The 25,462-nt window shown below is 39.8% G+C and overlaps 1 protein-coding gene across 5 annotated transcripts in view; it reads left to right on the top strand.

Moving 5' to 3' along the window:
* Positions 1 to 25,462, top strand: part of Nsd1 (nuclear receptor binding SET domain protein 1) — a 109,935-nt gene that overhangs the window by 65,453 nt on the left and 19,020 nt on the right. For all 5 annotated transcript variants that reach the window (XM_059262872.1, XM_059262874.1, XM_059262871.1 and 2 more), the window contains 6 exons: positions 4,085 to 4,212; positions 5,113 to 5,256; positions 10,383 to 10,506; positions 20,212 to 20,412; positions 21,790 to 21,969; positions 24,028 to 24,184. In XM_059262872.1, the coding sequence (XP_059118855.1) occupies positions 4,085 to 4,212; positions 5,113 to 5,256; positions 10,383 to 10,506; positions 20,212 to 20,412; positions 21,790 to 21,969; positions 24,028 to 24,184 (934 nt within the window). The remainder of the gene's footprint in view (positions 1 to 4,084; positions 4,213 to 5,112; positions 5,257 to 10,382; positions 10,507 to 20,211; positions 20,413 to 21,789; positions 21,970 to 24,027; positions 24,185 to 25,462) is intronic.

Raw genomic sequence — 25,462 nt, 5'->3', positions numbered from 1 at the left:
TATTCGTTCAGATGAGTTTTAAAGTAAAAGATGATGGGAATTTTTTATATTTGCATTTTATAATTCTGGGCCTGAGTACTTTAAAATTAGGGGAAAGTTATTTAAAATGGTGGAAACAAGGGATGGGGAAGTAGTAATTTAGCAATTAAGAGCATTTACTACTCTCTGAGATCCTGTACCCACTTAGGGCAGCTTAACAACACTTTTACCTCCAGCTCCAAGAGATCTAGTACCTCTCTGTCTTCAGTGAACATCTGTACATACAAATAGAAAGGGTGGTTATGGTGGTGCATATTTTTAAGCATAGCCCTCAAAAGGCAGAGGCAGGTGGATTTCTGTTAGTTTAAGGCCAGCCTGGTCTACATACGGAGTTCTAGGCCTGCCAAGGACATAGGAGACCCTGTGTCAAAAAATAAATGTAAATAAGAAAAGAGTGGATATACTCCAGAATGAAAATGCACCAAAGCTGGGCATGGCCCTCAAATGTCTGGAATAAACTTCGTGCCCAGAGTATCTCCGTAGCCGGGACTTAGAGCATTTCAGAATTCTTTTGTTTTTTTTTTTGTTTTTTTTTTTTTTTTTGTTTGTTTGTTTGTTTTTTTTGAGACAGGGTTTCTCTGTGAAACAGTCCTGGCTGTTCTGGAACTCACTCTGTAGACTGGGCTGGCCTTGAACTCCCTGAGATCCATCTGCCTCTGCCTCCCAAGTGCTGGAATTAAAGGCATGTGCCACCACTGCCCAGGTTTTTTCAGAATTCTTGATGAACCCCCTCAGAAGCTTTTGGAGTCTAGTCTGAGGCCAGGGAGATGTCTCTGAGAAAGAGACACTTTCCCCAGTGAGGTAGGCTTCAGGATTAGCATGGGAAGTGAAAAAAATTTACTAAGTTTTAACACCTTGCTTCCTTAAGACAGCTAGTTACAGGAAAAATTTCTTGTGTTAATATATCGCCTTATTAAATATTAAAACATTTAGTGTATATCAAACATGGACGAGGTTTATTTAGCACTACTAGAAATAACTGAACAAGATACCACTACCTCAAAATGATGTGCAGAATGGTATAGAAAAGGATGGTGGTAAACTCAGGCAGTAATCCCAGCTTACTTGAAGCCCTTAGGTTTTGTGGCCTTGCAACAATCTTAAGGGCTCTGTATTTTACAACTCAGCAAGTACTTGTTGAGTTCATGTTAGGAAAGTGATCTCACATATTGAAGATTTAGCTCATTTGGTAATTATCATAGAACATCTTATGAAATGCCTGTTTATATTTCCCTTGGTGTTTCTATAACAAAAATTTAAATAAAAACTAGGGGCTGGAGAGATGGCTCAGGGGTTAAGAGCACTGGCTGCTCCTCAGAAGGACCCAGGTTCAATTCCCAGCACCCACATAATAGCTTACAACTGTCTGGAGCTCCAGTTCCAGAGAATACAGACATACATGTAGGCAAAACACCAATGTACATAAAATAAAAATAAATAAATCTTAAAAGAAGAAGAAGAAGAAGAAGAAGAAGAAGAAGAAGAAGAAGAAGAAGAAGAAGAAGAAGAAGAAAAAGAAGCCTGGCGGTGGTGGCGCACGCCTTTAATCCCAGCACTCGGGAAGCAGAGCTAGGCGGATCTCTGTGAGTTCGAGGCCAGCCTGGGCTACAGATTGAGTTCCAGGAAAGGCGCAAAGCTACACAGAGAAACCTTGTCTCAAAAAACAAAAAAAAAAGAAAAGAAAAGAAAAGAAACTAGAATTTCTTTTTCTAGTTTTGCCAGATGAGATTATATATTCATTGTAATTGTTGAATGTTAAAAGATATACTACAACTAAATGATAATCCTAATTTGTCACAAAATGTAGGGAGATCTCTTCCTACCTCCATGAGACAAATCTTACCTGTTTCCATTTTAATTCTTTTTTGACTTATCTTATGCTTTCTTTATGACAAGGTTTTACAAGTCTGTGCCTGTCTGAAACTTACTATGTAGCTAAGCCTGGCTACAAACACATACAAATCTTTAGCCTCCTTGAGTGCTTGAGTTCCATTTGTAAACCCCCATTCCTGCCTCCCACCTTAATTTGCTGGGATTACAAATGCATGCCACCATATCCAGCATGTTTTACAGGAGTTCTGAGGATTGAACTCAGATCCTCATGTATGAAAGGCAAGCATTACTGACTGAGTTATTTCCCCAAACCCCATCTTAGTTCTTACCAGGTAGTGATATAAGTTGTTTTCTCAAATCTAGAACCTAGGGACTAGAATTTTTTTCCCGCATGGTAAATGCCTTTCCTCTACATCTTGTCATAAAATGCAGCTACTTTAAATGAAAGATTTACTTATATGTATGGGTGTTTTGCCTGCATCTTTATATGTGCATGAAGTCCCATCCTCCATTACCATTCCCCATCCCATCCCCGTGTGAGTGCACAGTTTTTCAGTCAGGATTTCTCTATGTAGACCAGGCTGTCCTTGAACTCAGAGATTTGCTTGCTTATGCTCCCAGAGTGCTGGATTAAAGGTGTGCACCATCATGCATGGCACACACACCACACACACTTTTTCTTTCTCTTAGAGTTAGCCTTATGTAACCCAGGCTACGAGTAAGGATGACCTCTGCACTCCTGATCCTCCTTCTATTTCCCAAGTGATGAGTTTTTAGAAATGTGTCGGCACACCTTGCTTGAGTCGCTTGAATTTTGCGCACATACAACATTTACTTGTTTGTGTACACATATATGTGTGCACCTCAGGGGATAACTTGTGGGAGTTGGTTCTGTCTCCCCACCATGTTGATTTAAAGGCTAGTGTCTTTATCAGTGGCTCATCTCTCTGGCCCTTAGTCTCTTTTATGATCTTGCTGTTTGTGTGAGGCCCCTACCACGGTCCCCTACTAGTTATGTAAAATTAAATGAGTTTTGTTTTATATTTATTTATTTACTTTTGGTTTTTCAAGGTCAGGATTTCTCTGTATAGCCCTGGCTATCCTGGAACTCACTATGTAGATCAGGCTGGTCTCAAACTCACAGAGATCCACCTGTCTCTGCCTCCCGAGTGCTGGGATCAAAGGTGTGTGCTACTACTGCCTGGCTGTATTTTTTCCACCTTACAGAAAACCTTTTTTAAATTCATTTATTTTTATTTTATGTGCATTGGTATTTTGCATATGCATCTGTGTGAGGATGTCAGATCATCTGGAACTGGAGTTAGAGACAATTATGAGCTGCCGTGTGGATGCAGGGAATTGAACCTGGGTCCTCTGGAAGAGCAGCCAGTGGTCCTAACCACTGATCCATCTCTCCAACCCCCCCCCATTATAACTTAAACTAACCTGTTTATATTAATCTAGATACAGAAAACCTTTTAAGTTGGATAGTTTATTGAAAAACAATTTCAATTGAAGTATTTGTAACATGAAAATTGATTCAAATTACAGCAGCAACATTTTATAGACTTCAAGAAAGTCCTTCTAGGCAAGAGAAATGGCTCAGTGGTTGAGTTCTTGTTGCTCTTACAAGATGATCTGGGATAGGTTCCTAGCACCCATTTAAGGCCATTCATAACTACCTATAATTCTAGCTCCAGGGAAATTCAACATCCTTTTCTAGCCTCCCTAGGTACTGCATGCACAAGCATTCAGGCACAGATATAAACACATTAAATAAGTAAAATGTTTTTGAAAGTTACTGTGTTTTATTGCTGTTTCTTCCTTTCTCAGACTTTCTGTTAAGTGATTAAGTTAGGATAAAACCATAGCTATAGGATTGCTGAAAAAAAATGCTAGCTTTTAGCTTTGTCTTAAGTAATAGTTTTCTAGTAAGATAAAACCTATTACTGCTGGGGTTGGTGGTATACAACTTAATCCAACTAGAGGCAAGTGGATCTCAGTAAATTCAAGGCAAGCCTGGTCTACAGCAAGGAGAGAGAGTGTCTCCCAGAAATAAATAAATAATAAGTAAACACTATGTCTTTTTAAATATGTTAGGTTTTACTGTAATTTACCATAATTTTTTAAGGATCCTTAATTTAAGGATAAAAGTTGTTGGACATGTATTTGAGTAGCTAGCTATTAGGTAACATTTGTTTTCCTGTCGTAGGCACTACCAAGATATTTGATAAACCAAGGAAACGAAAACGACAAAGGCATGTTACAGCCAAAGTCGCCAGAGTGCACTATAAAAAAGTGAGAAAGGACGGCTCCTCAAAAGAGGCTCCACGCTCAGAGGTATTACTCAGTTCCTCACCGTTTTACCTTCCAAAGAGAATCACCTTTCACACTAGAAGTCCCCTCCCCTCCCTTGAATCTAAGAATAGTGTTCTACTGAGATGATTAATTAGGTTTAAAGAATCTTGACTTATGGAGAGCCCAGTCCTAGCGAAACAGATACTGCAACTATGGATAATGGCCCCTTAAAAAGATAATATCCTGTGCTCAAGATAGCAGATACAATATATATAACTGTTGCCTTAATAAGTAGAGTTGTTCTAAAACCAGAGAGTACAGCTTAAGTAACCAAATAATATGAATGAACCTAACTAGTTCCCTATAAAAGTTAAGAATGCTGCAGTTAGGGGGAATTTCCATATGCTTATTTCTTGACCATCAGTTGCTTAATTTGGGATGTTTATAAACATCAGCTTTTGAAAAGCATTTTAAACAGAGTGTCAGTGTAGTCACTGATGCTACCTCTAGCTTTTGAATCCAAGTTAAAAATAGAATTAGATCCAGTGAGTGAGCATCACAGATGCTGCTGCCAAGTGTTTTCTAATTTGAATAGAATGCCCAAGGGGGGCATTGCCTAGGAAACACGGATCTTGGAAGGACAAATAAGTAATCAAATAAACTTAAGAATGTTTTCTCTCCCTTAGTGAAACCTTTAAATGGAACAGCTCAAAAAGTTCCAGTGGAACAGCCTCAGAGCAGTTAGTGGCAGGGCATGAGGCGCCCACTACCCGTCCAATCACAGCAGGGTTAGAACTAACATTGCATGCAGTCCGCCCGCGTGATTGGCTGAACATCTGTAAGTGCTTAATGGCTAGACAAATAGCAGCCCAGAGGGAGGAGGGGGTCAGATGGAGGAGACATCAATAATACAGATGTGGGACATTATTTTTTCTCTGCAAGGGAGAACTGATGATTCACAGAACTGCTGCCAGCCCCAAAGAGATTCTTGAAGACGGTATAGAACACGATCCTGGGATGTCTGCATCCAAAAAACTGCAGGTTGAACGAGGTGGAGGAGCAGCACTCAAGGAAAATGTTTGTCAGGTAGGGTGCTTGTCTTATTTTTGTTGCATGTGTCCTTTTTGAGAAACTCCCTCTTTTTCTTAAAGACCTTATCTCAGTTAGAGAAAATGGCTATAGATGATCCCTCTTTAAGGCTATAATTCTTTTGTCTCCTTTGAAAAACAAAGAGAAGGAATTAATTGAATATTGGTTACAGTTTGTCCTCGTGGCCCATGAGTATATGCCCCCAGAAACAGCGAAATGTGTTTTTACTCAGTGAAAAATAATTTTCTTGTCCTCTGCGTGTCATATTGTGTGTGTCCCCTCTTCTCCCTCTTCCTTCTCTTTGGGATTTTTGTTTTTGTTTGTTTGTTTGGTTTTTAGTTTTTGAGAGAGTCCCACATAGCCCAGGCTAGCCCTGAACTCTATATCCTTCTGCTTCTTCCTCCCAGATACTGGGGTTTTAGGTGTGTACCCCCATAACGCCATTGATTCTTTAATTAGGGATGTTTCAAGGATTGTTATAGTTTTCAAAATTTTTCTTTTATTTGGTGAATATTGGTACAATATTCACTGTCTAGTCTTTAATTTATAAACATTACATCATTTATTCATCCTGACAATCTTTTAAGGTAGAGTTTTTTGTTGTTATTCCCATTCTGCATATGAGAAATTGAACTACACAAGAGATTGCATCGGTTGCATGTGGTCATGGGGCATCCTGGATTCAAACCTAGTTGTTTTGAGTCGTAACTGTTGTTCTGTTTCTTTGTGAGGTGTTTATGTGGCTTTGTGAGTTATCAGTTCCTTGATTTACCTTTGTAAATTCTTAAAATCCGACATTATGAAAACCTGATATACTTGGCGTATGTCTGTGTGTGTGTGCGTGCGTGGGTGGATGTGCAGGTACATGTGGGCCTAACGTGTGGAGGTCTGAGGACAATTTTGAGTGGAGATCCCCAGGTGACCAACACTTTTTGTTTGAAACTGGGCCTGCCATTTGGCCTGGAACTTAGATACATTGACCATGAGCATCCAGGGGTCTGCTTGTCATTTCCTCACATCTCATAGCTGCTGGGATTGTACGCACACTGGAGGTTTGGCTTTCTATATGGGGTGTGTGAATTTGAACTCAGATCCCATGCTTACAAGGCAAGCGCATTATTCATTGATCCACTTTATCTACCACTGTATTTATTGATTTATTGGTGGTTTTTGTTTTTGTTTTTTGAGATGGGATCTTACTTAGTAACCCTGACTGGCCTGGAACTTGCTATGTTGACCAGGCTGGCTTCAAACTCACAGAGGTCTGCCTGCTTTGACCTCCACCCTCCCTGCACCCTACTTGGACCCTATTGTTTTTAATTGAAACACTAAAAAGTAATCCCAGGCCCAGGCTCTGTTACTGTGACAGATACAATTTTATCCCATTGGTTTGCGTTGTCGTTTTCTCTGTTACATTAAGAACGTTTACCTGAGCCAGGCAGAGTGTTGCACACCTTTAATCCCATCACTGTGGAAGCAGGGGCAGGCAGATCTCTGAGTTCAAGGCCAGCCTGGTCTACAGAGTGAGTTCCAAGACATCCTATAATACATAGTGAGACCTTGTCTCTTTTGAGTGGGGGTGGGATGTTTTCCATATTTGGACTAATTTCCAAATACAGTATTGATCCTGAAAAGCAGTTATGCTCATTAATTATTGATAAAACAAGTCAGAGTGTAAACACATTTTACACAGATCATTTTTTAAAAGAATATTTGCCAGTCAAGGTGGTACTCACATTCAGTCCTAGCACTCAAAAGACAGAGCCAGGTGGATCTCTGAGTTTGAGATTAGCCTAGTAGTCTATGTATCACTTCTAAGCCATTGAGGGGCATATAGTGAGACCCTATCTTAAAAAAAAAAAAAAAAAAAATTCAAACTTGGTATGGTTACACACTGTAATTCGAGCACTTGGGAAGGAGATACAAGCAGAATGAAGTTAATGGCCGTTTTAAGCTACGTGTGGGACAGGAGGAATAGGTAGAAAGTGGGGGTAACCCTGTGGTCCAGGCTTGCTGGATTGATGTGAGGTGCATACATTTGTTGCACTTCCTTTCTCAAGTGTCCAGTTCAAAGGTAAATGATATGGTTATCCCAAGTAAGGGGTTATGGTAAACCATGTAGTTAATTTGAAAAATGTATTCAGTTTGTACTGTAATTGAAATTTTCATATTTTAAATTGAATGTGAATTGGCTTACTGTATGAAAACTGTCACTGGCTCTCTAAATATGTAAATATATAAAACAGGATTTCTTTTTCTTTTCATTATTTTTAGTTTTGATTTGGGAGTAATAGATAATAGGAAAGTCAAATATTTGAGAATAAGTAATTTCTACTACATTAAGGCCCTAAGCTTAACTTTCTCCCTAACATTTTCCTACTTGTTTATTTAGGTGACAAAGACCTTTTGTCACCTAAACGGGTTTTTCTTTTTATAGCCCTACCTGTCCTGGAACTCACTCTGTAGACTAGGCTGACCTTGAACTCAGATCCATCTGCCTCTGCTTCCCTTGTACTGGGATTAAAGGCTTGGCCACCATCATGGCTGTTTCTTTTGCTTTGTTACAAATAGTAGATTTTGGTTTCTGTGGATTCAACCAATTGTATAGATGGAAAAATACTTTGGGAAAGTTTATTTATCTTGTTTGTGATGTATACTGTAATAGTTGATGGCTGGGTCTGTACTGAACATATACAGGTTTATTTGGAGGGGTACCCATATGTATATGTACAGCTGTTTGTATTTTGTGACTCTGTGTGTGTGGTGTGTGTCTGTCTGTCTGTCTGTCTGTCTGTCTGTCTGTCTGTCTGTCATTGTGTATGTGTATACATGTGTGCTTATGCACGGTGGAAGCCAGAAGTCAAAAGTAGGGTGTCATTCCTCTGGAGCTGTTCGTTTTTTGTTTTGTTTTGTTTTGTTTTTCCTTCATTGAGACAGAGTCTCACTATGTAGTCCTGCTGTCCTGGAACTCATAGAGATCCTCCTACCTCTGCCTTCTCATCTGGGATTAAAGTTGTACTGCCATGCTCAACCCTGTCCATTTTGATTTTTGAGGCAAGGTCTCTCACTGGACTTGCTGTTTAGGTAGGCTGGCTAGCCAGCAAGATCCAGGAATCTGTCTGTCTGTTTCTCCAGCATGGGTTTACAAGTGTGCACCACCATGCCCAGCTTTTTACATGGGTTGGGGTCGTACCTAGTTCCTCAGGCTTGTACAGAAAGCTCTTTACTGACTGAGCCATCTCTTCAGCCTCATACAGACCCTTGGTTGTTGTGAGGCTTTTTCAAGGAACAGCTATGTACATAGCATGTACACTGTAAACGGTGTTATAATTTAAGTGTTTTGAAGTACACAAGAGCATTGTGTATATACTATGCAGTTTTCTGTGTCATTTTGTACAAAGGACTGGGATTTTCGCAGATTTTGGTATGGGGTGTCCTAGTTGATAGTATAAGGCTTATTTTTGTACTAGAATTTGGTTGTGAATCAGTGTGTAGATACAAATGGGATAAAAAGTAACATATTGGGTATTTCCAAGGTTTTCATAATGAGAGATAATACCTTCATTTCATAAGCTCTTCTCTTTAGTGACACCATGTCTTCATGAGACTGTCTCAGTCCGTGATGTGATGTCTTTCTTTCTTGATGGGCCCAAAACTTTGTTTGGTTCCCAGTGAGAGGGACAAAGAGAGAAGGGGTGTGAGGGATCTGTGTTTTTGAAGTAATTTGAGGGACATCTCGAGGGCTCTTACTTTGGTGCTGACACTGCCTCCCGCACAGCCTTCTGGTTTGTCCCCTCTTAACTTTGTTCTTGAGTTCCTTTTCCAATAACCAGCTGCAGGATCTTTTTAAAATGAACACCGGAGTTCAGCCTTCATTTGGCAAAGCTCTCCAATAGTACATCTTTGTACTAGAATAAAATCTGAAATTATGGACCTTTTTTTTTTTTTAATGTCATTTCCTGCCAGTTATGACCTGTTTTCACTTTAGGAAAGTAACAGTGGCTTTCTTTGTTGCTTCAGTCACGTTTTACTGCCTGTGGGCCTTGTGTTTGCTCCCTTCCTTTGTCTCTTCACAGCCTAACTTGAACTTTCAGACCCTGGCCTAGAGACGTCATCCTCATAACCAAAGCCAAGTTAGCTATTTGAATTCTCTGCCTAATACTGATTGATCATTATCTGATCTCTTTCCTGTGTTATTATTAGTGTTAATTATCAACTTGACAGGATTTGGAATCTCCTCCAGGTACACTTGTGAGGGATTATTTATTCTCTGTTCTTGCCTGTAAGGGATTATCTTGAGTAGGTTAATTGAGTAAAGTGGGGAATTTGCCCACTGTGGATGGTGCCATTCCCTTGGCTGAGATTCCAGACTGTGAGCCAAGCTAAAGCCGTTCATTGCTCTCTGATTCCTGATTATAGTTCATGTGTGACCAGCTAGATCAAGCTCTTGCTACTTTGACCTCCCCACCACAGTAGACTGTTTTTTGTTTGTTTGTTTGTTTTTGTTTTTGTTTTTTTTGGTTTTTCGAGACAGGGTTTCTCTGTGTAGCTTTGCGCCTTTCCTGGAACTCACTTGGTAGTCCAGGCTGGCCTCGAACTCACAGAGATCCACCTGGCTCTGCCTCCCGAGTGCTGGGATTAAAGGCGTGCGCCACCACCGCCCGGCTTGTTTTTTGTTTTTGAGACACGGTTTCTCTGTGTAGTTATGGAGCCTGTCCTGGATCTTGCACCATAGACCAGGCTGGCTTCGAACTCAGAGATCTGCCTGCCTCTGCCTCCTGAGTGCTGGGATTAAAGGTGTTCGCTGCCACTGCCCAGCTTGACTGTATCTTGAATTTTGAGCCAGAATAATCCTGTCTCCCTTAAATTGCTTTTCTTGGGGTATTTATTTATCACAGCAACAAGAAAAGTGAGACTTTTATTTTATTTGTTTGTGTCATCTCTTCCCATAAAAACCAGAGATCTTCTTATACCTGACACATAGATAATTATTAAATATTAGTTGAATAAATGAGGGGATTTCACAGAGAAAAGGTATTTATTTCTTAACCTTTGATCTCATGAGAGCTCTTCATTTGGGACTAAAGTCTTTTACAGACACATCTATTTCTTTTCCTTTACAGAACTGTGAGAAACTGGGTGAGCTCTTGTTATGTGAGGCTCAGTGCTGTGGGGCTTTCCACCTGGAGTGCCTTGGCCTAACTGAGATGCCTCGAGGAAAATTTATCTGCAATGAGTGTCGCACAGGTAAAGTGGATAAAGTCTGCCATCTAATACAATCGGGATTTTAAGTTTTTTAGGAAAAAGGTATATTGAAAATGCCACTTTCTGACAACAGTGAACTTGTTGCACATGTAGATGTAGGTACTATAAGGTCCTAACTCTCAGAAAATCTTACATGATAATAGAATTGCCTTATTATCTTTATCATTCTGAAATGATCTCTGAATAAACTGATCCCAAGGTAAAGCTGTTTCTGCATATAAATAAAATAGTATGCAGTCATTTCTGTGTGACTCAAGTGTAGTAATGTCTTTGAGATTCATCTGTGTTAAAGGATGCATCAGAAGATCATCTTTCTTCCCATCCTTTCCACTCTCCAGTCCCTCTTCCTCACACCATAGTCTAGGCTTGCTTTGAACTCCTGGCACTCTTTCTGCCTTGGCCTTCTGAATGTTGGGATTGTAGGTGTAAGCCAACATTTCTGTCCAGCTCATTCTTTCTTAAAACACCTCTATTGAGGCTGGGTGGTGGTGGCGCACACCTTTAATCCCAGCACTCTGGGAGGCAGAGGCAGACAGACCTCAATGAGTTTGAGGCCAGCCTGGGCTACAGAGTGAGTTCCAGGAAAAGCTCCAAAGCTACACGGAGAAACCCTGTCTCAAAAAAACAAAAAACAAACAAACAAAAACAACTCTATTGAGGTATTGGCACATGTAATGAGGCAGATTAGGAACTTAAGGCCTGTATGGGCCTACATCATTAGATCCTTTTTCCCCCGCCCTTTTCCTTGAGACAGGGTTTCTCTATAACCCTGGAGTAGACTAGGCTGGCTTCAAACACAAAAAGAGCCTGCCTCTACCTTCTAAGTGCTGGGATTAAAGGCATGTGCCACCATATCCAGCAATATCCTTTTATTTTTAATGTGTTTATATCTGTGTGTGTGTGTGTGTGATTTTCTTTTGTTACTCTTAAAATTTATGAGTTTTGCATGCATGTATAGCTATGAATCATTTAAATACCTGATACATGAGTAGGCTAGAAAAAAGTATAAGATCCCCTGGAATTGGAATTTACAGATAGTTGTGAGCTACCATGTGGATGCTGAGAATTAAAATTGTATCCTCTGGAAGAGCAACTGGTGCTCTTAACGGCTGAGTCATCTCTCTAATCCCATGAGATGCTATCTTTTTTTTAAAAAAAAAAAAGAAAAAAAAAGGTGTGGGAGTGGCAAGATGGCACAAGCTCTCTGTCACAGAGCCTGAAGACATGAGTTGTTGGTGATGATTGATGGTGTGTGTGTGCTGGGTGAGGTGGTACACTCATGAGGCAGGTAGATATCTAAGTTTGAGGCTAGCCTGGTCTACATAACTGGTTCCTGGCCAGTCAGAACCACACAGTGAGACCCTGTATCAAAACAATAAAGTGTACAGTTTGATTTGTTGTAACGTTTGTATTCGTAAATATCTGAAAATGCCTGAGAAATCATAATTCAGTATAATTACTAATTACCAACATTGTTGCTTATATCATAGTTCATTATCCTAATCTTAGGAAAGACTTTTTATTGTTGAATAGTATTTAATGGTAGATATTTACTACTTTATGGTTTAGGCCTTTAAAAATAAAGCTTATTTTCTTTACTCTTGGATGAATAAGTACCTTAGTAGAATGTATAAATTATGTGGTAGTATAGCTTGAATTACATCATTTTACATTCTCTGCTGTGGTTTCTTAGGGTCTGTTTATCCTTCATTGTCAGTACCTTTCATTTGATTGTGTTGGTAGCTGGAGGGTAGAATCTCCTGTTTTAGTTTACTGATTTGCATTTATGAACTAGCAATGCTGAACACCTTTTTCGTGTGCCTGTTGGCCACCTTCTATTCAAACCATCAGGACAGTGGAGACCATTTCTCTATGCAGCCCTAGCTGGCCTGGAACTCACTATATAGACTAGACTGGCCTCAAACTCAGAAATCCGCCTGCCTCCTCTTCCTTGGAAGTGCTAGGAGTAAAGGGATGTTCCACTATGCCCTGCTTTTTTTTTTTTTTTTTAATCTTCTAAATATAAGAGCTCTTTCAGATAGGCTTTTCAAAATATTCTTCCAGTCTGTGGCTTAAATTTTGTTTTTGTTGTGATTTTAAATAGTTTCCTGTAGTGTTAACCCCACTGTGTATATATTTGAGGATGACCTTGAACCTACTGTACTCCTTTTTCTACTTCCTAAGTGCCAGGATTGTATATCTAAGATATGACTTAGGATTTGTCTTAAAAAATCAAAAAAATATAATTTTTTTAAAATCTTTTTTTTTTTTAAGATTCATGTTTTATGTGTTTATGATTACATGTCAGGTATATGCGGATGCCCTCAGAGACCAGTAGAGGATGTCAGTCCCTAAGTTGGTGGTATAGGCCATTGTGAGCTACTCAATATGGGTGCTGGGAAAGAAACTCAGGTACTTTGGAGAGTAGCAAGTGCATTTAACTGCTGAACCATCTTTGCAACTCCGTGTTAACAATTTTAAGAATTGTTAACTGACACATAGTTATTGTACATTATATGGGGTGCAGTGTGCTGATTCCATGTTATGGTTAGTTTAGGGTAATGAGCATACCTATCCCTTTAAACATCCATCATTTCTTTGTTGTGAAACCATTTGAATTCCCCTCATTTGGATCTTTTTTTTTTTTTTTTTTTTTTTTTTTTTTTTGAGATAGGGTTTCTCGGTGTTGTTTTGGTGCCTGTCCTGGAACTCACTCTGTAGACCAGGCTGGCCTCAAACTCACAGAGATCTGCCTAACTCTGCCTCCCGAGTGCTGAGACTAAAGGCATGTGCCACCACCGCCCGGCAGGATCTTTTAAAAGTACAAATTAAAAATAACTTACTGTTACCCCATTTTGTAGAAGAGTATTTTTTTTTCCTAATTATACCTTTATATTTTGTTGACTAACTTCAACCCAGTTCTCTGAGTCTCTGTAACTGCTATTAAATTCTCTACATTTGTAAGGGTATTGTTTTTGATTTTTATTTTCCATATTATTGTGTGTATGTATATATGATGTATGTGAGAGAACTCATACATATTGTGGTAGGTGTTTGTAGGTCTGAAGACAATTGATGCTATAACATTTTGTGCATTCTGGGGATCAAACTCAGGTCATTAGACTTACATAACAAGCAGTGTTACCCACTGAACCACCAATACATATCATTAAATATTAGCTAACAGAGAGAGAACTAAACCATGTTGTGTGTTAGATAAGGTTCACATATTCAGAGCCAGTTGGTGGTGATGCCTTCTTACAATCCCAAAACCTGGGAGACAGGCAGAGAGGTTTTACTAGCCTGGGATAGATACAGAGTGAAACCTTGACTCAAACAATTAAATACCAATCTAGATAAAAATACTTGATCATTCAAATTCCTGTATAATATTCAGTCTTTCTGCTTTTTTGATTTTGGATTTGGTGGAGTATTGTTGCTTTGAGATAGGTAGGATCTCACTATGTAGTCTTGAACTCTGTTGACCAGACTGTCCTGGAACTCCTACTGCTTCTGCCTCCCGAGTGCTAGGATTAAAGGTGTGGTCTTTGTCTTGAGTTTTGAAATGGGTTTCTGTAGCCCAGGCTGGCTTTGATTTCCAAATAGCTCAGGGTAACCTTGAACTCCATGGTATCCTCCCTCAGCTCCAGTGCTGGGGTTATAGGTATGAATTGTCATGCCTAGCTTTTCTTACCTGTTCCAGGTCAGGTTTAAAACCTCAGTCCATTGTGGGGACACACTCAGCACTCAGGAGTAAGAGAGAAGACTCTGTGGAATTCGTGGTCAATCCTTAAATATATAGTAAGCTTGAGTCCTGACAGGACTGTATAAAACCCTGCCTCAAAGAACACAAAACAATGAAAACTTAAGAAATAAGATCTCAAAAACCATGTACCCAGACAAAACAGTCGGAGACATTAGATTAGCTTTTTCCATTCCCTTAACCCTACTAACAGTAAACTCAAGGTTAAAACATGGACTTCAAGCACTGGGTCTCAATGATGAATGCTACATCCCATTTCTTCAGAGTCCTTGTTGGTATTGCATAATTGCTAGAACACAGGCATGCAGACTAGCATCAGTCCTCCGAACAAAAGCTGTCTGTCACTGTATGTGGTATATATATTGTACATCAGTAGGTCTGAGCTTCCATCTGCTTCCACTCCCTTTCTTAGTTTCAACCTTGTCTCTACAGTTATTTACAAGTCATTACAATAAATATCCAAGTCCCTTGATATGGCTAAACCTCCAGAGAAGACAATGTTGTAGAGAGTATGTGACTTGAGTACAACAATTCTGAATTAATTACTGTGCATTTTCTTAGATAGGTTGAATAAAGTCTAAATTAGCAAACTCTGAATTAATGAGTTTCAGGTCCCAAGAATCTCTGAGAAACAGCCTCAGTGGAAAATTATTTCTCTTCGATCTTGTTGATCCCTGAACAGTGTTAATCCACTTTGACCTATCTATATCATACCTGCTCAGACTTTAACTAAGTTTAGTCAAGACAAAACTATGGTTAGCCGTCCTTTATTGCATTAGCAGGTTCCAGGAGGAATTCCTCATCTCCTATCTCTCCGTGGTTGCCAAACAAAATACTGTGTCTTGTCCTGTAGTTGGACTGTGTTTAATACAGCTGCAGAATACATACCTTCAGCTACAGAAATTACATGAATGACATGGACTCCATTATCTCACTACCTTAACAATCAGTGTCCAGCTTGTCTTGAGGTCCATGACACAGATGAGGCAGGAATAACCTGCACAATAATAAAGACCTGGAATGTGGAAGGATTCAAATATTATTTTAATCAACTATCTACTTTTTTCTTGAATATTCAGTGGAGGTTCAGTCAAAAGAAAATAATGGTCATTAGGTTGTCCTACAAGATGAGTTCCTTCCACCTTTGCTTGTTGGAGTTTGGGAGTTTGATTTCCTCTAGGACTAAACAGTTTTGTTTGGAGGTAGCTTTTGAGGCTTTTGCCCATTTCCATGGACAAAATGTTCAACACAAGTGTAACCTAACCATGAACCCAACATCTCTTCAGACATCCTACAAATAAAATTCCTCTGATTCAGAAAGCCTGTAGTCAGAAATATGAACAGAGAACCTTTGAAAGCTGGCCTTCAACCTTAGGACCAAGCTTTCTTCCCCTCCACCAGAACATCGGCTCTAGGTCAATGACAGGAGTGAAAGAATCCTGCAGGAGGTTGAGTTTTTCCCAGGTGGAAAGGACATTACTGTCAGTGTAGAGATCTTGTAGCAAAGTTGAAAAGATTTATTCGGATAGGGTGGGGGACCAAGAAGCACTGGTCGTAATAAGAGATCAGGATGAAGAAAAAGCGTGTTGTTTAGCTGCACCTTTGCTTTCTGCCTGTATTATGGATGGGATCTTTTTGAGAATGCTAAAATAGGGGAAAATAGAACAATAGATTTAGACCTGAATCTTGCACTGCCTTTTCTGATGATATTTCTTTACAGCAAGTGTAGAAAGCTATTCTTGGAGATAAACAGTACAGCAATCATTTTTAATGAAAAACATTTAGAGATTACATTGGGCCATAATCTTTCCATCAAGCCCATGGAGTTGGTCATTTTGTTGTATATGTAAGCATTTCTGGTCCTTCATCACCTCCTCTGAGCTTGATCACATGCTTTTGCTGACTCCTTAGTAGCAATACAGAATGAGATGATAAACTGTTTTGTGGGTTTCTTTTTTCTGCCATGTCTTAGTTTTGTGTGTCTCACGCCAGTCTACCGTGGTCAGGTGGTCACTCCACCATCGTCTTCTTTGCCTGATGTTTCTGCTACTCCTCTCCACTGCTGTGGTCTGCTCTTGCTATGGATAGATAGACTATCCATAGCTAGGGATGGGGGAGGGTGAAGGAGGGATTATAACAAAAAAGCAGCAGATGTCTAACTGCTGCCGTTCCTGAAGCACAGTCCTTCCTGTGCTCCGTGGACTGTCTCCCTTCCCTCTTTGTCCTCTTCGTCCTGCCCTTTCCTTACAGTCCCTCCTCTCGCTCTGCCTTTCCCGGGAAGCCATTATAGCCGCCAGTGCTGACACTTAGTTCTTTATGTATATTTTATTTTTTTAATTCTTTTTTCATATATTTTAAATAATTTATTGAACTTTTATGTGCATTGCTGTGAAAGTATCAGATTCTCTGGAACTGGAGTTACAGACAGTTGTGAGCTGCCATGTGGGTGCTGGACATTGAACCCAGGTCCTCTGGAAGAGCAGCCAGTGCTCTTGACCACTGAGCCATCTCTCCAGCCCCTCTTTATATGTATTTTGTATGTTATTCCTTTGTTAGTGTACAGTTTACAAACCATTTCTCCTGTTGGTTAGGTTGTCTCTTCCCTATGTTCACTGTTTCTTCTTAGGTATTTGGGGGTTTTTGTTTTTGTCTTTTTTGTTTGTTTTGTTTCTGAGATAGTCATTTTGTAGCCCAACCTGTTCCTACCTACAGTCCTTCCTCAGCCTTCCAAATGCTAAGATTATAGGTATAAGCCACTATGACTAGCTTTTTTACTGTGTTCAAATCTGAATTGCTTATGTTTTGTTTTTTCTCTGGTGTTAGGGTCACATCTAAAATGTCCTTACCCTGACCAATCAGTATACGGTATTTCCTATTGTGGTGGTCTCTTCACCCTTATCATCTTGTTTCTCCTCTGGTTTTTTGTTTTTTGTTTTATCTTTCTTTCTTGTTGTTCTTGAGTTGGCAATTTACTGTAGAGTCCAGGCTGATCTTGAACTCATGCCTTCCTCATGCTCTGTGTGCTGCTCTCTATCAATCATATTAGTTGTCACCGTCTTTTGGCAGTGTCTTTAGAGTGTTGGTTTGTTTGTGGTCCTGGGGGTAAACTCTTTGTGCATAATAGACCAGCTCTACTCCCGAGCTATGTCCATCTGTCTTAGGAGATATGATCTCAGGCTGGCTGTAAAATTCTCAAGGACCCTCATCATTGTTGTTATTACAAGCATACACCATTATTCCTGGCTCAGAATTTGATAAAGTCTAGTTTGTCAACTTCTAAAAGATTTTTATCTTATGTGTATGAGCATTCTGCCTGCCTGTATGTATGTATGTATGTGTGTATGTACACCACCTGCGTGCCTGGTGACCTCAAAAGCTAGAAGAGGATATTGGTTCCCCTGGAATTGGAGTTACAGATGGTTGTGAGATGCCATATGGGTGCTGGCGTCTGTCTTCTGGAAGAGAAACCAGTGTGCTCTTAACCACTGAGGCGTCTCTGGGTCCCTAGTTTATCAACTTTTATTTGTAAATATTTTGTTGTATTTAAGAAATACAGCTTAACTTGGCGGCACTTTTTTTCCCACTTATATATCTTCTGTGGTTTTAATAGTTTCTGTCTTCATATTTATGTGTGTAATCTATTTTAAAGTAACTTGTGTGTGATTTGAAGTATAGTGAAACTTCTATTTTTATTTTTTCCAGGCCTGGAAGTTAGATTCAGAGTGAGTTAGACTCAGAGTCTTATGCAGGCTAGGCAAACAGTATTTCACAGAACTGTCATATAAATCAATCTTTTTTTTTTAAAGAGATATTTTACCTGCTCTTAGACAGACAACAAAATAAGATGTTATTTCCTTACCTGGTGGCTCTCCCTGTTTTACTGTAACAGGGTGATCATCTCATTGCTTAGATTGCTCTAGTTGAATAATAATAGCAGGTCTGTAGTATCCACTTGTTTCTTTACAAATACATAGTTTACATTTTTTCTTAGATTTTATTATGATCTCCATATTTATAGATGGGTATTTTAGTTAAATGAGCTTCTATTTTATGGCAGATGTCAAGGTTCATGCTCAAATTTGCTTTTCAGTACTGGTCTTTTCCCTTCCTCTGCATTTTATGGTACTGTATCTCCAAAGCAGTGTCTCTTCTTTCTCCCACTTCCCACTTCTCTTTCTTTCCTTAACTTTTCATTTAAATAATGGTAAAACGAAAAGTAAAGAGTTTGCGCGTGTTCTGTTAGGAAGGTGGCACAGTCAGTAAAATGATTATCATACCAGCATAAGGACCTGAGTTTGGATTCCCAGGATCCATGTAAAAGGGCAGGTATGGCTGTGTGTGTCTGTAATCCCAGCCACTGGGAGGCAGAGACAGGCAGCTTCCTGGAGCTCACTATCTGGCCACATTATTTCAAAAAGTAAGAGGGGTGGGGCTAGGCCTTGGTGCTCTTTCATAGAACCTGAGTTCATTGCCCTGCAACCAAATTGGGTAGAACACAACTGCCTGTAACTCAGGTTCCAGGGGATCCAACATCCTCTTGTGCCTCATGCCAAATAAATCCATCTTTTAAAAAATAAAAGGTAGAGGCTGGGCAGTGTTAGCTCACGCCTTTAACCCCAGCACTTGAAAGGCAGAGGCAGGGATAGCTCTGTGAGTTTGAGGCCAGCCTGGTCTACAAAGCAAGTTCCAGAGCTATTACACAGAGAAACCCTGTATCAAAAATAAAAACCAAAAATAAACAAATAAATATAAAAGGTAGACAGTGACTGAGGAAGACATTCCGTGTCGACCTTAACCTCCACTTACAAACATATATACACACAAAGAATCTGTAAGTGCTCATTGAAGTCTTCTAACAGAACTTTCAAAAGAGAATCCAATAGATTTTATAGTTATAGTAACTCCTGGGTTCATTTTCAGATTTTTTCCATCTGTCTCAAAGGTATTTAAAAGAAGGGGGGGCGGGGCATAGAGATGGCTCAGAGGTTAAAGAGCACTGACTGCTCTTCCCAGAGGTCTGAGTTCAATTCCCAGAAACCACGTGATGGCTCATCTGCAATGAGATCTGGTGCCCTCTTCTGGCATGCAGGCAGAATACATAATAAATAAATAAAACTCTTTAAAAAAAAAAAAGGATCAAAACTGACTGATAGTTATAATTGTTAGCTTGACACAACACAATGTAGAATTATCTGAGAAGGGGTAAGAAGTGTGCTGAACGCAGTGGTACAAGCCTTTAATCCTAGCACTTGAGAGGTAGAGAGAAGTAGGCGGATCTCTTGAGTTCGGGTCTCAGAATTCCCCAGAAAGCTTCACAAAAAATTGTCTAAATCTGCTTGGCCTGTGGGCATGTCTATAGGAAACTGCCTTAAGGAAATTGACTTGGCAAAATCTAGTCTAAAAGTGCATCCGATACATTCATTCTCTCTACTCCTGACTGGGTAGCACTGGCTGCTTCAAGTTGCTGCCACCTTGACATCGTGAAGTGATAGACCATAATCTGAAATTGTAAGCTAAAATAAATTCTTGCTTTGTCAGGAGATTTTATCACACAAACCCAGGAATAAGACTTGAGAGCAAACACTTACACCCACTGGGATGTCCGGCCAACCCCTTGTTCCTGTGTTTTCTGTATCACCTACAATGTAGTTAGATCTAAAGGCTGGATTTGATCACAATTGAGTTTCTCTTTTGACAGGAATGCTTTGTAGACAGTATAATACACACCCTGTTACATCATACCAATAAGCACATATCAGATCAGATTGCCCACTTATAAAGGTACTAAAGTGGTTCATTTATTAGGGTCAGATTTTGTCAGCTTGGTTCAGTAAAGTTCTTCACTAACTTAGACCTAATGGCTTAGATAGATTAGCTTAGGTAGATTCCTGTAATACTAACTTGTTTCCTCTTTCCTTTCCCAGGAATCCATACCTGTTTTGTATGTAAGCAGAGTGGGGAAGATGTAAAAAGGTGCCTTCTGCCCTTATGTGGAAAGTTTTACCATGAAGAATGTGTCCAGAAGTACCCACCAACTGTCATGCAGAACAAGGGCTTCAGGTGCCCCCTCCACATCTGTATAACTTGCCATGCTGCTAATCCAGCCAATGTATCCGCTTCTAAAGGTAGTTTTTGTTGTGGTGGTTTTGTTGTTGTTGTTGTTGCTGCTATTTTTTGTTTTTTGAGACAGGGTTTTTCTTTTTATCTTTGGTGCCTGTCATGGAAATCACTCTGTACACCAGACTGCCCTCGAACTCTCAGAGATCCACCTGCCTCTTCCTCCAAGTGCTGGGATTAAAGGTGTGCGCCACCACCGCCCGGATGTTGTTGTTTTTTTAATATAAACCAATCTAATTATAAGACTTCAGTTGCTTTGGAAATATTTATTTTCAATTGCAATCTGAAGCATCTCTTCATAGACTCCTGCTTGTCGATTTGGTAAAGTAACATCATTGTAGCCTAATAGAGTAATGAATTTCACTGATAGCGTGTTGTATTCTGTGGGATTTCTTGCTGATAGTTTAAAATATTTAGATATCTCTGAAGATTTTGTTTGAAAACATCTTCTCTTCGGTGCATTTTATATCCCCTTTTAATTGTTGCTGCCATATAGATTAATTTAAGTAGTTTGATACTGGTTTTTAGTTGCTGAGGTATATTAGGAGATCCATGTGGGAAACAAGCAAGCATTGTAGAATACTAGGCAAACATTAGTACCACTGTTCCATTCCTTTTTTTTTTTTATCTTTTGGTTTTTTTGACAAGGTTTCTCTGTGTAGCTTGGCTGTCCTGGAACTCCCTCTGTAGACCAGGCTGGCCTCTGAGCTCACCTGCCTCTGCCTCATGAATCTATTCCTTTTCATTTTGACTTATTTGAGGCATTAGAGGATTCGAGGCAGTTATCTGGATGGTGGTCTCCTTGCTGAGGCAGGTGTATTTACAATTGTGCAGTCCTACTCCCACTGGGGACTAGCACAGAGCTTCCCTCTTTTTTTTTTTTTTTTTTTTTTTTAAGATTTATTTATTTATTATGTACACAGAAGAGGGTGCCAGATCTCATTACAGATGGTTGTGAGCCACCATTGGGTGCTGGGAATTGAACTCAGGACTTCTGGAAGAACAATCGGTGCTCTTAACCTCTGAGCCATCTCTCCAGCCCTTTTTTTTGTTTGTTTGTTTTGTTTTTGTTTGTTTATTTGTTTTTGGAGACAGGGTTTCTCTGTGTAGTTTTGGTACCTGTCCTGGATATCACTCTGTAGCCCAGGCTGGCCTCATACTCATTGAGGTCTGCCTGCCTCTGCCTCCCAGAGTGCTGGGATTAAAGGCGTGCACCACCACCGCCCAGCTCCTCTTACTCTTAATAGTGGAATACATGTATAAGAGCCATGTTTTTAGGTAGTCATTCTCTCTGCTGACAAATAGACTTACATAGTGCACTTTGTTTCCATATGTAATCTTTTTCTCTTGCTCCTCCCCCATTTCTCTACTGTCCATATATGTAGGTCGTCTGATGCGCTGTGTCCGCTGTCCTGTGGCATACCATGCTAATGACTTTTGTCTTGCTGCTGGGTCAAAAATCCTTGCATCTAATAGTATCATCTGCCCTAATCACTTCACCCCTAGGCGGGGTTGCCGAAATCATGAGCATGTTAATGTTAGCTGGTGTTTTGTGTGCTCAGAAGGTAAGATATGACTTCTGATTTTATGAGTGGTTTCAAAGGGATTATCCAAGTTTTATATTTTGTGTGTTTTGGGGTGAATATGTGGACAATTTATAGGAGATGGTTCTCTCCTTCTACCATATGGGTCCTGGATATCAAGCTCAGGTCTTCAAACTTGGCCCATCTCTCTGACTCTGAAAATAAGATCTCTCAGTCAACCTTTCTTGGCTACACTGATGTGCTATAGAATCCCTAGGATCTGCTTGTCTCAGCTACCCAGTGCTGGGTGTACAGGCTGGCTTTCCTTGGGTACTGGGAATCCTTACTTAGGGTCCTCATACTTAAATAGCAAGCCCATTATGACCACTGAGACATCTCTCCAGTCCCTTATGTATCCTCTTTAATTTATAATACATGAGGCTGGACTATAACTCAGTTGGCATAGTACTTGCCTAGCCTAGCATGCCCAAAGCATTAGATTTTATATACATTGATGTGGTATGCACCTATAATCTTTACGATGTGTGTCTGTACATCACATGAATGCAGTGCCAGAGAAGGCCAGAAGATGGTGTCAGATCCCCTAGAACTAGAGGTACAGAAGGTTGTTAGTAACCATGTGGTTGCTGGGGGTTCAAACCCTGGTCCTCTGCTAGAGCAGCCCATGCTTTGAATCCCAACTGAGCCATCTTTCCAACTCCTGAAGAAAGTTTTTATTTTATTTTATATATGTATATTTATTTTTATGACAGGGTCTATGTATAGGCTTGGCTGTCCTGGAACTTGCTTTGTAGACCAAACTAACCTCAAACTCACAGAGATCCATATGCTTCTGCCTCCAATGTGCCTCTATTAAAGGCAGTTACTACCATGCCCACTCTTAAAAAAAGTTTCTAGAATAATATAGAAAAACATTAGTACAGGCTAGGAAAGAAGTTCATTCATATATGTTAAAAAACAAGTCCAAATGTCACCTAAAATTCTCTCATTATGCTAAGTCTCTAACCACACTTTATTTAAAAACAATTTTAATAAGAGTGTGATGACAAATGGAAACTAAGTTATGAACCAGGATACTCAGGTAACTATTCAGTAGGGATGCCAAGCACCCTGCTTAGAAGTGCTTCATCTATGACTCCCCTCTGGCAACAAAGCAAATAATATAACTATGTGGCTGAAACTGCGAAGGTCTAAAGAGTTAGTGTTAAGAGGGGAAAAAGAGTGGAAAGACCCAACCATGTGGAGGTGCTGTTTATGTGTCAGGTACTCTGCGTGATGTGTTGACTGTGCTCTAAAGAATGACTATTCATTATAAAATGTTGCTAGGAAAATTAGATCTCAATAAGGAAAGTGAATTCCTGAAGTGGTATGGTCTTAGAGCTTAAAGCCCCTTCCTGTCACCAGCTGAATCCAGTTTTAGTGTTGCAGGGATGGTTGAGTTGGTAAAGTCCCAGCCACACAAGCATGACAACCAGAGTTCAGATTCCCTTGCTCATGTAAAACAAGAGGTACATTGCTATAACATGACATACTGTTAGGGCAGAGACAGAGAGATAACTTGAGTTCATTGGCTAGCCAACCAGCCTAGCAGAATGGATGAGCTCCAGGTTCAGTAAGAGACCTTGTCACAAAAAATAAGGTAGAAGGTGATCAAGGAAGACATCTAACACCAACCTCTGACCTCCACATGCGTGCAAACACACAAACATGTACCATACACAAGACTTAATTGTGCTTTTTTTATACTGTGGTTTCTATTTGCTATAAATAGTCTTAGGACAAAATGTTTATATTGATATTTATGCACATAAATTTTGTTTACTTTTCACCTCATTGCCATAACTAATTTTGCTAGTAAAATGTACTATTTATTATCTGAATATGAAAAATTTTGGTGTGAGCTGGGAGCTCAGGAATATTAGAACGGGCATATTGTTACAGAAAAGTCTTTCTGGATGTGTTTCACTAAGCCCTTGACTAGAGTTACAAATAATTGACTAGGAGCTGAGCAAAAGCTATTTCTGCTGGGACTTTATATATAACCTTGTGGTCTAAATGCCAGGTTTTTTATTCCTGTAGGAGGCAGCCTTCTGTGCTGTGATTCCTGCCCTGCTGCTTTTCATCGTGAGTGCCTAAACATTGATATTCCTGAAGGAAATTGGTATTGCAATGACTGCAAGGCAGGCAAAAAACCACACTACAGGGAGATTGTCTGGGTAAAGGTTGGTCGATACAGGTGAGTGAGCATGACAGAGAACGGCAGTCTGTTCTTTATCATGCTCTGTTTCTTGGGTTATGGTAGATAGACATCCTGCCTCTGGTTCCAGTCACTTACCCAGCTAAAATGAACGATTTCAATACATAACAGGGCACACTATGGTTATATATTTTATGAATTACTAGCTGTATGTGGTATTATACCCTGTGTTCCCAGCAATTTGGAGCCTGAGAAAGGACGATCACAAGGTCATGACCAGTTCTGGCCATATAGCAAGACTCTGTATCAAAACAAGTTTTTAAAAAAAGGACTTCTAGAGAAAAGTTTGAAGGTTATTAACCAAAGAAATGATAGATATTAAAAGATGGAAATACTAATTATCTTGGTTAGATAATTACTGGGACTTTCTTTTAGTTTTTGCTTTTTGAGTTAAGGTATTAACTATGTAGCCCTGGCTGACCTCAACTTGATCTCCAGCTTGATATGTAAACCAGGCTGGCCCGAAACTGCCTCTGCTTCCTGAGTTTAAATCTCTCCTGGGATTAAAAATGTGCCCCCTAGTCCAGCCGCAAGTTTCTCCTTTAAAGTCCAAATTGTCTGGTATACTACTACTGTTGATACCCTTAATGATAAGCATTAGTTTCCCATTTTTCATTGTCACGTTTTCATTTCTCCTGTTACAATTAATTTTAATAAATTTAATTGTGTATATGTCTGAAAGTGGATATGTGTATATGAGTACAAGTGCCCTTTGAGACCAGAAGCATGGAATTCTATGGAACCTAATATACAGATGGTTGTGAGCCGCCTGACATGGGTGCTGGGAATGGAACAAAGTCCTGTAGAGTAGCAGCATGGGCTCTTAGTCAGATTTTCATTTCATTGTTGAAAATTCTTCAGTGAACATTATAAATATTCATGTATCATAATTGTTTTCTTACAGTAAAATAACTGATTCTAAGAAATTATTTATATGTTTGTGAGTGAGCTTCCGGGACATTCTGCTTGATGTGAATGAGTGAAAAAAGTACTTGATCTGCAAGTATGAGGAGGACTAGTGTTCTGAACCTAGCACTTTGATAAATGTGAGGCAGGTCTGGTAGCCAGTCTGCAGTCTCAGAGATTGGGAGGCAAAGGTAAGGATCCCCGGGGTAAACTGGCTAGCTAGACTAGAAAGAACTAGTGAACTCCAGCTTCAGCTTGAGAACCTGCCTCAGTACATAGAGTGGACAGTCGTAACTCGGGAAGACATTTGTTCACTTCGTGCCTGTATACAGTGTGCACACCGTATCAACA

This window comes from Peromyscus eremicus, chromosome 5, assembly GCF_949786415.1.
Source record: "Peromyscus eremicus chromosome 5, PerEre_H2_v1, whole genome shotgun sequence".
Taxonomy (NCBI): Eukaryota; Metazoa; Chordata; class Mammalia; order Rodentia; family Cricetidae; genus Peromyscus; species Peromyscus eremicus.
Note: the sequence above shows the minus strand (reverse complement) of the source record. Positions and strands in the feature narration are given on the sequence as shown.